Here is a 16597-nt window from a genome sequence, read left to right on the forward strand (position 1 = left end):
CCACGTTATTTACATATTTGTTACTAAAACATGTTCTCTTCTTTCATTTCTAATTTTCTTTACGGAACAGAGTCGACGGTTATTACTAATCGACTCCGATATCGCCTTCAGATATCAACGACAGAGTTTTGCAAGTGCACATAACGAGAACACGATACTGAAGGTGGCAAACGCTTCAGTTTTCTTATTCATACAGCATCGCCTAATCTAAATTGCACATGTACCATTAAAATATATCAAGTGCCAATAGAAAATTGATATTCGTCGCCATAAGACCTATCTGTGTCGGTGCGACGTAAAGCCCCTAGCAAAAAAAAAAAAAAAAAAAAAAAAAAAAAGAAAATTGATAACCTTCTTGCTATAAATTTAGATGGGAATAGCCTTACTGAAATTTAACCAGACGCGGGAAAATATAATCTAATCGCAGAAATCAGTGATGCGATCTGTCATATTTTGAGGTGTATTGCATACTGGTACTTAATTTCAGTGTAGAGTATTAAAATTATGTGATCATTTACTTCAGCCTTTTTTTCCCCCTGTAGATGGTGGCGGTAGAATAACACCCTGTCGTAAGAGATGACTAAAAGGGGCCTCGGGGGCTCTCAACTTGGGAGCATGGGTTGGCAACCACGGGTCCTTAGCTGAGTCCTGGCATTGCTTCGACTTACTTCTGCTTGGCTCCTCACTTTCATCTATCCTTTCTGACCTCTCGTGGTCAATCCTTGTTCTTTTCCGATCCTGACGGTATTAGAGCACTCGAGGCCGAGGGAGTCTTTCATTTTCACGCCATTCGTGGCCCTTGCCTTCCTTTGGCCGATATCTTCATTTTTCGTAGTGTCGGGTCCTTTCCATGTTTTCTCTCTGATTAGTGTTATATAGAGGATGGTTGCCTCGTTGTACTTCCTGTTAAAACAATAATCACCACCATCACCACCTTCAGCCTTTATTTCTAATGAGTTAACAACTTGTATTGACCACATTATTTACATATTTATTACAAAAACATGTTCTACTCTTTCCTTTCTAATTTTCTTAACGGAACAGCAGTTGACGGGTATTACTAATCAACTCCAGTGGATTTTCTTCTTTATATAAACCTCATACTATACATACTATGAAAATATCAGAATTCCAGTCTTATATGGTTTTTGGGGGAAGTACCCAAAATCCATAAAAAAGAAGTTCCCGTGCACCCTATTATAAACAGCAGAAACAGTCCCACATATAAAGTCCCAAGATTTTTACACTATTTTCTCAACAAACACTGGTCTCATATGGCATCACTAATATGTACTCAAGCATCCCTATTAATGATACTATAAATATTATCAAAATGAACCTTACCAAACCTTACCAAACACAGTAAATTAAGAAAATTTGAAATAAATGACTTTATCAAATTGTTGAGCTTTGTTTTGAACAACTACTTCACTTTCAACAACAAAATCTACCATCAAAAAGGACTGGTACTGGGAGATCCCGTTTCGGACATTTTAGCTAACATTTTTATGGATAATCTAGAGGCTAACAAAATTGTAAACAAAATTAACGGTCTCCACCTATGGATTTGTTGATGACACGTTTGCAATCACTGATAAACGAAAAAACAACAGCAACAACATTTTAGAATTTCTTAATGTACTCAAGAACAACATTACCTTCACAAAAGAGGATGAAACGAACAACTCTTAAAATTTTCTAGATGTAACCATAAATAGAACCCATAATAAATTCCAATTCCAAATCTATAGAAAACCCACTTTCGCCCCTCTGACTATAAAAAAAGAATCTATGCACCCGCATTCCCACAAATTAGCAACCTTCTACAGCTTAATCTATAGAGAGTTTAAAATTCCTCTTTCCAACGATAACCAAAAAAAAGAACTACAGTATATTAAAGAACTAGCGAAACTTAACGGCTACAAACCAAACACAGTTAATAAAATTATAAACAACATCAAATTAAAAACTGATACTTACCTAACCCCTGAAAGACCCAAAAAAATAATGTTGCTGCCTTCACCTACACAAATCCGGCCGGCTCTTTACTAAATCACTAACCCAATCAAGAAACACAGGACATCAATATTGCATTCAAAACCCACAATACGAACAGAAATATATTCTTTAACTCCCATACAGTAAATTCAACACAAGACCAATACTCCAATTCAAGAGTTTATAGACTCAAATGCACCCAATGTGAATTTTCTTATGTTGGGCAAACTGGACGCAGCTTTCATACAAGATATTTAGAACATTACAACGCATCTAAGCACAACAAACACTCCGCTATGAGTATCCATATGAAAGAAACGGGACATAACTTCACCACCATAGACCAGGACCTCCAAATCTTAAAGATCATCAATAAAGGTAGTCTAATGAATGAATTTGAAAACACCTACATCCTTTTTAGACCAACACTTCAATAATAACAAAAATCTAAATGACACCGTAGAAACAAAGAGCCTGGTCACGGAACAGATTCCTAATTTATTGTCATCTCTTAACATAAACGGCAATAATTTTTTTAAAATCTTCAACTATAAATCCAACAATAACCCAACTCGGTCCCTGCCAACAATGGCACATACCTACAATACGAGAAGCAGAGATAAAGCAACTGTTCAGACCACTTAACGCAAGAAATTTCATTTTTTGTCCGTATTGAACTGAGAATTACAATAAATAAACTTTTATCTATCCACCTTTTCAATACAATAATGTTGTTAAATAGATGTAATTACAATATATTAATGTTGCTACGAAAGATGCTGTTCATGTGTGAAAACTTACTGAGATGTATTTTAGAAAGAATACATGCAATGGTTTAAGCTCAGTCATGAAAGGGAACATACCTAATGAAGCCACAATTCATTTGTATGAAAGGAATTTGTTTTCAAGGTTAAGTTCACATGCTTGAGGTCTAAACCCAATGGACACGCATGTTTATCGCTTTATTAACATCATTTCATCGTTGCTTTTGAAAATACGTAAGAGAGTTGAATGGAAAGAGATATGAGCCTAGATCGGTCTTAAGAGAATGGCGACTTTTAAGCATTTGTAGATTGATATATCAATGCTTCTTTTTTTTTAACAGTAAAATAAAGGAGCTAATAGGTCTAATTTAATCAGTATTATTATTATTATTATTATTATTATTATTATTATTATTTCGATGTCATTTTAATTATTTTAATTATCTCCTGTCCAGTTTTCCCGTTTCGTGTACTATTTTACATTAATGCATCGGGATAGTGTAGTGACATAAGATGACGTGGGCCACGCGCTTCCGGCTTTAGAATCCTGCTGCTTATTGCTGGTCTATATCTGTATGTCTGTGGTGTTTGTATATTTGTGTATGATATTTTTGTTATGTTTGGTTTTACATTATGAAAAATAAAAATGTTCTTCTTTCACATGGACTTTTGGTGTAGTGTTTTTCTAGAGTATTCTATAAACTTCATATTTCTTTTTCAAGGCCGAAGAAGGCCCAATAGGGCCGAAACATGTACCTATAATGTTATGTTACTTAACATTTATTGTATTGACCAAGATGGACTAATTTCATATATTCTTCTTTACTATGAAGTCAATACAGAACAAATATGAGATTCTTAAATTGCAAAAACACTCGTGTAGTCCTCAGCACTCAACAGATCCACTGTCAGCTGTCATAAATAGCCTAGATGTCATTGAAGAGGCAAAAGTGAGAGGTGAGATAGTTTTCTGTTGGTTAGGGGCAAAATGGAGTGATATCAGTCAGTTGCATTAATCTCGCACAGGGTCGACTTTTAGAATCTGGTAGAAAATAACCTGAAAACAAAAATATGTAATAACTGGTCATTATAATTAATTTTCAGGTATAATCATTAAATGTTCTTTCATGAATTTTGAAAATACTTGAAAGTGAAAATAACAGATTATACCTGAAAACCAAATCCCATGGTGCAACAGCCCCAAAATCCATGGCCTACCAAACGACTATTGCTCAGCCCAAAGATGCATGGTGTTGTGCTGTTGGCACAAAAAAATCTTGGCTGTTATTCTTGGCATTCTAGATTGGGGCCGCTATCTCACTATCAGATAGCTCCTCAGTTTTAATAATGTAGGCTGAGTGGACCTCGAACCAGCCCTCAGATTCAGGTGAAAATCCCAGGCCTGCATGGGAATTGAACTTGGGGCCTCCAGGTAAGAGGCAGGCGCACTGCCCATAAAATCCTAGAGCCGACATACCTGAAAAATTATTAAATGTTCTTTGTCAGATGTTTTCTACATTTATTTTATCCTGATTTATTTTCAACAGTACCTCACAGTTATAGATTAACTTAATCGGAACTGGAAAAAATTGTTTTTGCTCTAACAAAATATTAGAACGTAGTCTTTGTTTTGTATATTTTTCTCTTGGAAACTTGTTCCTTGAAAGAGTTATTATATTTGTATCCATTTGATTTGTTTATCTGATTTATTCAGTTACACCTTAGGGTATAGGGTATTGTGCTGCACGCAATATATTTAGTCTTGATTTCCCTGCCTAAATTTCCTTATTGATATTCCATTAAATTCTGTAAGTAGGACCTCATTTGCATCCTTTTTGAACCCCAAACGTCAATAAATTATATTTCTTCAACAGTATAACACAAAACTTAACTAATCGTTTTTGTTTTTTTTTGCTAGGGGCTTTACGTCGCACCGACACAGATAGGTCTTATGGCGACGGTAGTTTAACTAATCGTGATATATGTTCAATAAAAATTCAGATTAGAAAACAGACATAACTTGTTTGTCTTGGCAATTGTCTCAGGTGTTTCTAATATTAAATATTACAGCCCTTGCCTTGTAACTCAAGTGATTATTGTTACTAATATCATGAAAAGTGGAAGTAAGTTTTTCTCACAGAGCAATATATTCCTTAAACTGTTCATTTGTCTTGTTTTTATTTCAGTCGTGATGTTTACAATGAATGAATTAAAAATTTGAGAGTAATACTGTTAAAAAGTGATATAACAAGGCATGATAAAAGTGATATCTATAGGTATGTCCATCATGTCTGCGCTGCAAGAGCTGTGGTGTCGCAGAAGTGACTGTGTTCGTGGGCAACCTGCCGCTCTGTAAGGGTTGCTTCAAGTTGCGGCAGAAGGGTAACTACTGCCCTCTGTGTCAGCGCTGTTATGAGGATCATGATTACGACACCAAGGTATATGAGCTAAATAGATATTGCTTCTGCTTAGCTGTATCCCATGTTATCGTTACAGCAAAATTAACTGTTTATATTAACCAATATTTTGTCTCTCCTGCTTGTTGTACTGAGGGCTTGAGTTCTTTACACATGTTTTGTCTTGACTTCAAGATTCTCGCACTTGTTATAATATTTTCACACTATGTTGGTTAACTTCTGCATTTTGATATGTGTGTGGGATTATTTTCTTAGGGACATGTATTATGTGTTGCATCCACCTTAGTTGTGTAATGCATGTTTCATTGCATTTTGCAGAATTTCTGTTTTATTTTGTTAAACTCTTGTCACTTGGTTACATTGCTTGTTTCCTAGCTCATAGTATTTGTTGATTTTTTATAGAGGAAGTGTTTTTATTAATTCCTTCAATTGCATGCTTGCATTGATTGTTTTCATTTATATCATCCTTACTTTTGTTTTGTTTTCCTTGTCACTGTTGTATATTCTATTATGTTTTATTTTGAGCTCATGAAATATAATTATTCTTATGTAGTAATCATATTCAGATTCTTAAATTATTATCTTCAGTGGATTTTCTTTGCATGCCAGCCTGGCAGTCTTACTGGCAAGCCCTGAGTTCATTTCCCAACCAGGTCAGGAATTTTTATCTTGATCTGAGGGCTGGTTCGAGGTCCATTCAGCCGGTGTGAGAATAGTTAAGGTTCCTTCTGATGGTAGGATAGCGGCTCTGGTCTGGACAGCCAAGAATAATGACAGAGAGGATTCGTTACGCTGACCATGCTCACCTTGTAATTTGCAGTCCTTTGGGCTGTGCCGTGGTTTCTTGGCATTCCAAGGCCGATCAGGGCTGTAGTGCCTTGTTCCCCCCTCCGCTGTATAAAATATAGTGTTTGAAATACATATGTTCATCTTCATCAGGAATGCTATTGGTAAAGGGTGTCAGTCATTATATTTGTTAGATGGGTGGCGTAAAAAGTGTTTAATACAATAATACAAGCCTTTTCTAATGCTATTTCTGATTTTTTAAATTGTTATTATATATTAATTTTCACTTAGCTTTCAGGATAGTTTGATGGAAGGCTCTATAATAAATTTAACACTGTGTTATCAGATTCCTTTGTTTGTAATAATTGCCTCCTACATAAACTCTTAATATCAAATCCCCCTATCATTCTTGCCTGTCACACAAGTTATTTTTAACTGTTTGAGCAAGTCGTGGAAGTTTTATAACTGTGTCATATCAGTCTGTCTCCTGTGCTATAAACTAATCTGCCTTTAGAGTTCCATGTGGCAGAGTCCTTATCAATTGTTTACCTGGTCTTTTCGTAAATAATTTCAAAGGAGTTAGAATTTTTACATTTTTTTCCCAACAATATTTTGTAATCATGAATGATGGAACATTCAAAAAATTATTTCAGTTCGTCTTGCATGGGGTTACCAGACATCCGAGGTTAGCCGGAAATGTCCTGAATTTTTGGCCTTCATCCTGCATCCTTTGTAAAAATGGTTTTTTGTCTTGCTTTTTTATTTTTATTTTCTCATCTGTGTCTTAAAAGGTACAGAAATTGTGATTTGCTGTATCTAAGTATTCACTAATGACTTTTAAGTTAATCCCTCTCAGAAGAGAAAAAAATACACTTCAACAAAAGTCTTCGGCTTTACTCTGAACTTGCTCTATATTCATTATTATTTGTAGAAAAGAGCATCATCATGTGAACCAAACTTCCTGCTCTGCTTCACATGTGGTGATTATTTAAATCAGTATCTTACATTGTGTCTTCGCGCTATCACACCATGGAAAAAGTAGGGGAAAATAGCAAAAGAATGTGAATGTTTTCCGACAATGTAAGAAGCATGTTTCCTTGTTTTCCTCAGGGAAGAAATTAAAACAAGGCAAAGTGTAATATTGGTGACTGCTTTGTAAATTTTGGACACAGAGGAGTGGAAGATTTATAGTGACATGTTGACACTGAAAAACACAAGAACAAAGTAAGGAGAGCATTATCAAAAAAGATCGGTACATTTCTTTTAGTTAAAAAGTTACTACTATGAACAAGACTTCAGAAAATTGAAAGGAGGATTGGAAGAACCTGCAAAAAATACCAGAAAGATGGACAGTGGCGGTTAATACCTAACAAAGTCATGTACAAAGAGCTAGAACCCATTACAGATACTATGCGTAAGAGGAGACTGGGATTCTTTGGACATATCATGAGGATGCAGGATTCGAGACTTCTGAAACAACTAGTACAACACAATCTCGTCTCAAAAAATACCACAACAGGATGTAAATGGATCAGAGAAGTAAGAGAGGATCTGAAGGAAATAGGCCTTACAACAGAAGACACCACAAATAAGATAAAATTGAATACAAAGTTCAAGAATACAAACCTCCACTTTACCCTTACACAAAACAAACCAACAACACGCATATTTTGAACTGAGGAAAGGACACGAAGATCGGAGCATCTGAAGAAGTACTGGGAGGACCGCAAAGCCCAAACAATCCCTTCAAAGAGACCTGAACGACGGAGTGACTAAAGTGATCCTATGTGGTCATAAAAGAAGAAGAAAAAGAAGAAGAACAAGAATGTTATGGTGATCGAACCAACACCTGCTTTTTACAGTGTGTTACATCATTTTTCATATAATTCGGTTGATTGTGCATCAAGGTTAGGCAAGGTAATTTACTCAGATTCACAAATTCCAAGGCATATAGAGTGTGGGAGGACTAAAATGGAAGCCATTGTCAATCGGGTTCTTGTATTCCATGCATTAGTTTTAATTACCAGTACCTTTACCTTTTGCTGTTCCTAATGCTCCAGAGCGCTAGAATTTTGACTCATCTGCCAAGCTGAATGCTCCAAAGTGCTCGTCACATGTGGTCATTAGAAGTGTGTTGACAGAAATATTGAAGGGTCTTCTGAAACCACACTGCATTCCCATGACTCCGTAAACTTTCAACACCTTATTGACAGTCTTTCCTGGGAGTGTTTCTCAAGCAGACCTAGTTTATAAACATTGTCTTCTAGTTAGAGATTACTCATGTTTGAGATCACACCATGTCATTTACTTCACAGAATATTGTCAAAAGGTTTGAAATAATATGAAATTGGAGATATGTTACAAATTAATGAAAATAGTGTACTTTGTAGTTGTGGTTCAGAATTGTATTCTGATGAATGTAGTAGTGTTTCATGATAATCATTTTGATGAACTGAAAATATGGGAACACAATGCTGGTCCTCATCACAATTTACCTTCCGGAAGTTCAGAAAAATATTTTTTAAATATTATTTGCAGGGTAGGGATTTTTATGAGTTTTTAGCAAAGCAGACAAATATTCATGCCAAATATTTACAAAGAAGAACTAGCATTATTGATGCTACCTGGCAGGATACTAACGCTGATGAAAAAATAAGGGCATAAATAGGTGTTCTAATTGTGTGTGTTTGGTTGTTTTTCATGCTGTTAACGATTACTTCCTAGGCGACTTTTGTGTGTGGCCGTTAATAAAGCAGGAATTTCCATATTTTAGAATTGGAACAGATGCTAGCTGCCATGATGCACTAAAATTATTTCCAGTAGTTGCTCAGTATTTTGATCAGAATGAAATTGTATAAGTTAAGCTGCAGAAAGTGGACACCTGTTCTAAGAAGTGTGTTAAGGCAGCCATCAGCAATCTTGGAGGCATAGCCCCTAGTCATGGTAAAAACACCTTTTCAAACATGAAACAGATGGTAAATTAAGAATTTATTGGTGTTGAGTGTCCTGCCCACATCATTGACAACTGGTTTCAACATGGCACAGACTGTCTTTCTTTGTTAAGTATTGTGTTAAAAATATTCAACTTCTTCCACATTTATGAAGTCAGAACTCAGCAGTTGGAAGAATTTTGTGACTTTTTGGAAGTCGCACATGAAGAACTCCTTGTCACGGTTAAACAAAATGGCTTGCTTGTTTCCCTAGGATTGAAAAAAATTCTGAAAATATATCTAGCAACGTACAAGAAATACTCTCATACTCATACAGAAATTCTTTGACCCTTAATTAGTCATGGACGGCCTTTTAGACCATGTGAATTATATTTTGCTTCTCATGAGCTTTCCAGGCAACAGAAATATCATGACATGTACCTTTCCTTCACTCGGGATGGTTACTTTCAGTTAGATAATGCTCTTTTATATATATAGCAAGAGCTTGTGTACATTTTAGTACTGCACCAGCATGGTCACAGCTTTCATGTGCGACTAGTTGCGGCTGTGAATTTTCTGCTGTCATTGTTGCAATTACAGATTGTGAATCTGTTTTTAACGTTTATATGTTTCTTCCATAACATCTTGACATAAGTATTAGATCTCACAGTCTGTACGTTTCCTAATACCTAACATTCAAATTCTACAGCTAAAGTCAAAAGCCTCCCTCAACAGCTTGTTGACATTTCTGACAGGCAAAAATCATCAAGGCCATAGGTGCACCTGGAAGATGCAGTTCCAGAACATGGCGGCAGAATAGGAAGACGACTGCTACATGCATGAACTGTCAGAACTACATTTGCGACAAGCATACTATAACGTACTGCAAAATGTGTGCTTATGACGGATGAGAACGACAGCCAGAGAAGAATTAGCAGAATTCTCTGAACAGTGGATTATGACCATTTTATATTTAAAAACTAAGAAGGAATATGATATTGTTCTCAAATGCAATTTTATTTGGCGGAAATAAATATGACACGAGAACACGTTCACTTCCTTGTGTAAATTACTTTATTGTCACTGTAAGTCACAACACACAATTATACACACTATCAATTGACACTAAAACACTTAATAGCGGAGTACCCTGGAGTCGATTCTGACAAGTACAGATATCAACAACACTGACCCGTGCACTATAACATGTGTTCTCTTGAACTTACTGACTTACTGACCGTCTAGAATTATTGATTTCTGGAAGGGTTCTTGCAACACTAATGGAACACACTCGAAACATCAATCGACCAGCTAGTCGAATGGAGTACTCCAGTAATGGATCCAGCTAGAACTTTCATTACTGTTTACCAATACACATGGAAATCTCTCCAACGTTCCTAATGTCTCTACATATATCTGGATAATAAACCTTACAGTAAATTTCCAGAACCTTTCATATATACCAAATTATAGTTGAATAAATCTAATATGCCAGGCTGAGTGGCTCAGACGGTTAAGGCGCTGGCGTTCTAACCCCAACTTGGCAGGTTCGATCCTGGCTCAGTCCGGTGGTATTTGAAGGTGCCCAGATATGACAGCCTGGTGTCGGTAGATTTACTGGCACGTAAAAAGAACTACTGCGGGACTAAATTCTGGCACCTCGGCGTCTCCGAAGACCGTAAAAGTAGTTAGTGGGACGTAAAGCAAACAACATTATTATTAATTAATCTAATATATGAACATTGTAGAGTTTTCTACCGCTTTTGACTATATAGATTTTGAGGTTAAACTTAAACGCAATACATTTTTGAGGTTATACAAATTTTATAATACATATTCGCTAGGAAACCATGTATTAGTCATATTTAACATTTAATAAAAGATAATTTAGCATTTAATAAAATATGACCAAAATATACCAACCACAATAATTGAAGGTTTTACACCAGTTACGACGTACCTATGACAGTGATCCAAACCAAACCCCAAACCAAGCCCTGATTGGCCTAGGCATATGAAGCGACCGCTGGTCATCCCGAAGGCCTGCGCATTTCGAGGTGACGTATGGTCAGTGTGATGAATCCTTTCCGACGTTATTCCTGATTTTCTTGCTCAGGGCTGCTATCCATACCGTCAGATAGCTCCTCAATTGTGATCACGCAGGCTGAGAGGACCTCGAACCACCAGACAGATCCAGATAAAATTTGTTGACCTGAACGGAAATTGAACCGGTGGCCTGTGGGTGAGAGGCAGGCACTCTACCCCTAAACCGTGGGGACGGCTGAACGAATATAGGATCCAAGCTTGGGAACTGAATATGTGGACAAAGAAATATATATAAGCTGGGTCAAGAAAATGAGAGTGCGCACGTACAAGCACGCACGAACGCTCATGAACACAGAATCGAAGTACGTTTAGTCATTTCAATTGATTGCATTCATCAAGTATGCTGTCTTTTTTTTTTTTTAGAAAGTGTATATTTCGTACCCGGTCTTTAAGACCGTGCACGACTAATTAAGAGTTAAAGATGAGTTATGAGAATCGTACTTACTCTTTCTTCATTCTGAAGTTTAAAATGAGGCATTCCCAATAATAGGAGCACTGCTTTTTGAGTCCTTTTTGTCAAATCCAACTGTATGGAGCAAGTAGTATTGTAAATAATTGACACCAAAGTAATCTTGAGGTCTTCTGAATGAGGCGACATGTAAGCGTAATTTCTCTGGCAGTTGAATATTACATTATATTTAATGTTAATAAATGTAGGGAACTTCTTTTTCTAAAAACAAGAACAAAAATTTGTCTCGTAAAGCGTTGAATTTTTAATGAGCGGAAGCGGCGTAGAAGTAACTTGAACTCTTTTAATCAATCACGACTGATCTGCATTTAGGGCAGTCACGCAGGTGGCAGATTCCCTATCTGTTGTTCAAGCAAAGTCAAATGGATGCTTATAGATGTAGTCTAGAAAGAAAAAAAGAAATGGCAGCAAATAGAACGGAAGTTGTAGAATGGGAAGGAATAGAGAAATAAATAATTGAGAGAGGCAGTTACTCCTCTGCTGGCCCCACTGTTCTGATGTGTGTGTTGGCTGTGTGAATCAAGAATCAAGATTTTGTCAGTGAAGAATGTAGGTGATGATAGCTCCTGGTTCTCTAGTGAAATAATAGGGAATAAATGTGGTGTAAACAAGAAGTGAGGGAAGAATGGTATTGCACCTGCCCCCTACCCATTGGGTCTCCGGCGATAAATCTTCAGAGTCGTTAACTGGGTTATAAACCAAGTGAGCAGTAAATATATAAAGGTAGGAGAATACGGGTGTCATATAACTAAAAACGAATGAGAACAATATCTAAAATTTTAAAATCACAGGGTTTATTATACTCCTGATGATTGTGGAAACTGATGCAAAATAACCATATTGAATGCTCACTCACTCACTTAATAGGCTGTCTACTAGAAAAAGACCTGCACCAGGCCTCTCCGGAGGCCTTACGCCATTATTATTACTCACTCACTCAGTAGGCTTCTGAAGGACATGAAGTTCCCGTGCCGATCTCACAGTCCTTTTCCATCCTTTTCAATCTTGAGCCTGCTCTTCCCAGTTATCGCATTTGGAGGATCCGGCATACCTTGTTGATCTCCTTCTTCCAGATACTTCGAGGTCTTCCTGAATGTTTGTTTGTTTATTTATTTATTTATTTATTTATTTATTTATTTATTTATTTATCTGTCTATCTATCTATCTATCTATCTATCTATCTTTCTTTTGGCTAGTACATGACTCTACATACGAACATTCAGAAATATAACAAACAATATAACCCTTCAAACAATCAACCAATCTCAAAAAGAGTTCATAAACTCAAATCTAAACTGTCCAACCATTGTACAACCCCATCAGAAACACACACAAACTCCTTCAGCTGACCGGAGTATGACCTCCTTGGACATTCAGTGACAATATGACGGATGGTCTGTTTCTCAGGGAAGGAGCGCATACCCCACTTATACAACAATGACCCACATCGTCCATGATTGGTACGGACTCTGTTGAGAAGAACCCAAGTTCTTCTGGGGAGATTAAAACCAGGTGGTGGATGTTGAAGACTAAAGAGGGTCTGCCATTCATTTGGAACTGTGTTGGTCCACTCCAATTGCCATTCATTAGAACCGAAAGTTCCTATTGATGAGTTCCCGTGCAGTCTGAATGGGTGGAGATCTAGATTTCAGATGTTCATACCTAACAACCCTGTCCCCTGTCTTTATGAATGCGAAGACTTGGGTTCATTGTTATCTTCCTGAACACGCGTATTAGGTTGTTTTGTCTGTGTATTCTTGGAGGTGTCGTGTGACTCAAGACTAGCAACCAAAAAAGAGGAGTAGATCTGACTGCGCTGCTGACAATGCACATTGTCTGATTCAGAACAACATCAATATTCTTAACATAAGGACTATTCAGCCAAACAGAAGAACAATACTCGGCTGTAGAGTATCCCAGTCCCAGTGCTGACGACCTAAGAGTGGATGCTGATGCTCCCCATGTAGAACCTACAAGTTTCTGAATGATGATGTTCCTGGTCTTCAGTTTAGCAGCGGTATTCATTAAATGTTTCCTGAAGGATAGTGTTCGATCAAGAGTTACTCCAAGGTACTTGGGGTTAGGATTGTGTGGTAGAGGAGAGTTGTTGAGGCAAACATTCAAAGTAATGTTTGCCTGCCTGCTATTAAGGTGAAAGAGACAGGTTTCTGTTTTACTGGTGCTAGGTATCAAATACCACTTATCAAAGTACTCGCTCAAAATGTCAAGGTCTCTGTTTAGAATTGCTTCTGTCTCATTCACATTGGATTGCTGAGTAACTATTGCTAGGTCATTCGCATAAGCAAATGGGCATGATGTAGTGCCAGGTATATTGACATTGTACATATTAAACAGCACTGGAGAGAGCACAGATCCTTGAGGGAGACCATTGTTGAGCTTTTTTACTATGTTTGTTATCCATAACTACCTGGATCATTCTATCTGATAGCATGTTGTTTATGAGTTGTGACATTACTCTGCATCCAACAAGTTTAAAAATCTTGTACACAACTCCCTCTGTCTAACGTCTATGAACACTGGACCACTCTTCAGTCGTTTTTCAAAACCTGTTTCAATATGGGTTGTTAACGCAAGAACTTGGTCTTCAGAACTATGGTTAGGTCTAAAACCGGCTTGGCATTAAAAAAACAAACAAGAATGCAGTTTCATCGGCATTGAAAATATTGGTGAGAGTGCACTTCTTTGCTTGAGACATTTTTTTGTATAAAATGTTTCAGAGTCACCACTCACCACTTGTACACTGCTTTTACTCTCATGATACAACATTTATCTTGTTAATTTTGGTACATTCCTTTTCAGTAGGCATTCCCATACAAGTTTTCTCTTAACTGTATCATAAGCTTTTTCCAAATTCAAAAATACAAATATGATTTCCTTGTTCCTTTCCAGATGTTTTTCCATTATCATTCGCACTGTAAATATTAAGTCTATTATTGATCTATTCGGTCTAAAGCCATATTGTTCTTCCTCTAACTGTGTTTCTATTATATCCGTCAGTCTTTTGTCTATGACTGTCTCCATTATTTTTAGCCCATGTGATAATAGGGTTATACCTCTGTAATTTTCACAATTCTTCCTATTTCCGTTTTTGAACAGTGGTACAATGCTTCCTTGTTGCCAATCTTCAGGTATCCTTTTATCCTTCCATATGGCATTGAAGGCTCTGTATAGCCACTGTAGTCCAATTCTTCCTGCTGCCTTAACCATATCAGCATTGAATTTGTCTTTTCCACTTGCTTTACCTTTGATCATTGCTTTCACTGCCCTTTCAAGTTCCAACCATGTTATCGGGTTCTCATCTTTTTCTCCATCTATTATTTCCATTTCCTTATCTCCTTCTTCCTCCGAGCAGTCATCCTCATTATAAAGTTTTTCAAAATACTTTGCCATCACCTTCTGAAGACCCTTTTCGTCATGTAATATGTATCCATCTTCTCTCTAATTCCTTGATTTTTTCTTGATTTATTCTTTTCGATTTTATTACTCTGTATAATAGTTTCTGATTTCCTCGACTACCTCGCTCAATTTTGTTGGTAAACTCCCCAACATTTCTCCTTTTCTTCCTTGATACTCCTCTTTACTTGTAATTTCAAACTTTTTTATTCCACTTGTAACCTTTCTATCTTCTCATCTCTCTGATACGTTTTTTTGCTTTTCCTTATCCATTTCTTTCTTCACCTTGTTCCTTTCTTTTATTTCTGTTTTTATTTTGTCTGTCCATCACCGTGTCTCCTTTTCCTTAACCTTTGGTTTTGTTTTCCTGCATACCTCAAGTGCTGTTTCCACAAATGTCTGTCTTAAATTGTCCCATTCTTCTTCTACACTTCATATTTCCATGTTAGGCAACTTCCTTTTTATACAATCTTGGAATGCCGTTCTTTTATCCTCCTCCAATTCCCAAATCCTGGTTTCTTCTTCAATACAATTTAAGGGAATTTTACTTGTTTTAATTCCACAATCAATAGTCTATGATCACCTTCCATACTTTCACTAGAGATTATCCTCGTATTCATGACGTATCTTCCCCATTCCCGGTCTGTTATTATAAAATCGATGAGTGTTCCATACTGTCCATCCCAACTATATCGGCTGATCTTATGGCTATTCCTCTTCATAAACCATGTGTTCTTTATTATCAAGTTATTTCTGATACCAAAGTCCAACAGTTTCTCTCCATCTTCATTTCTATCGCCATACCCATGTGGGCCCAGAACATTCTCATATCCCATTCTGTCAGTTCCCACATGATCATTCAGAACTCCTATTATCATGATCCCATCTTCAACAATATGTGTTTACAGTTCATTGGGGAACGCTACATCCTGTCTGTGGAGCATTAACCTGTATTTTCTTCAGTAGTTCCTTGTTTACATGTATGTGCATTATTATAATTCTTTCATTTATATACTCAACTTCAGCTATTGGTTCGACATTCTGATTCACTACAAATCCCATTTCTTTTCTGTTTACTGTTACCCATCCAGTACAAGGTGTACCCCTTTCTTAGTTTCTTCATTCCTTTCCCTGTCCATTTTACTTCACTTAATCCCAGGATGTTGAGTTTTCGTCCCTCCATTTGGTCAATTCATTTTCCTTCCCATTCATTGTTAAAATATTTATTGTTCTAAATTGGGTTTTGTTCTCTGATCTAACACTTGCACGAACATCACCATTACCATCATACTGTGCAACTGTAGTCAGAGACTTGTCAATTCCATTTCCATTTTTAGACTTCTATCCGAGGCTTGTATTGTAGTTGAAAGCAAGTACAATTTTACTCATCTGCTGGCCTGCTAAGCCTAACACATCTGAGGATTATCTTTCGGGGTTTACTCCCTTAGTCTTTGAAGATCCTTCTTCTCCACAGGGCAGTGGTTTCCTCTTCTAATTTTCTCCAGAGAGGATGGGTTGCCTCATCCACCATCTTTGCCATTCCAAAAGTCTCCTTCTCTGCCTAAAATGCTGTTAAGGTCTTCACCCGTAACCCTGGGCATGGGTTCCACGTTATATCCCGAAGGAGTGGATCTCTGCTGAACTTAGCTCTCCTTCATACCAGCCTACTGATGTGGAGGATCCTCCCCACCCGCATCGTGGATGCGCCAGACA

The 16597-nt window shown here is 37.0% G+C and overlaps 1 protein-coding gene across 1 annotated transcript in view; it reads left to right on the forward strand.

The window, feature by feature from the left end:
* The window catches only part of trx (trithorax), a 261612-nt gene that overhangs the window by 164160 nt on the left and 80855 nt on the right, over nucleotides 1-16597 (forward strand). The window contains exon 10 of the mRNA XM_067138870.2: nucleotides 5039-5200. Coding sequence (XP_066994971.2) covers nucleotides 5039-5200 — 162 coding nt within the window. The remainder of the gene's footprint in view (nucleotides 1-5038; nucleotides 5201-16597) is intronic.

Source organism: Anabrus simplex, chromosome 1 (genome assembly GCF_040414725.1).
Source record: "Anabrus simplex isolate iqAnaSimp1 chromosome 1, ASM4041472v1, whole genome shotgun sequence".
Classification (NCBI taxonomy): Eukaryota; Metazoa; Arthropoda; class Insecta; order Orthoptera; family Tettigoniidae; genus Anabrus; species Anabrus simplex.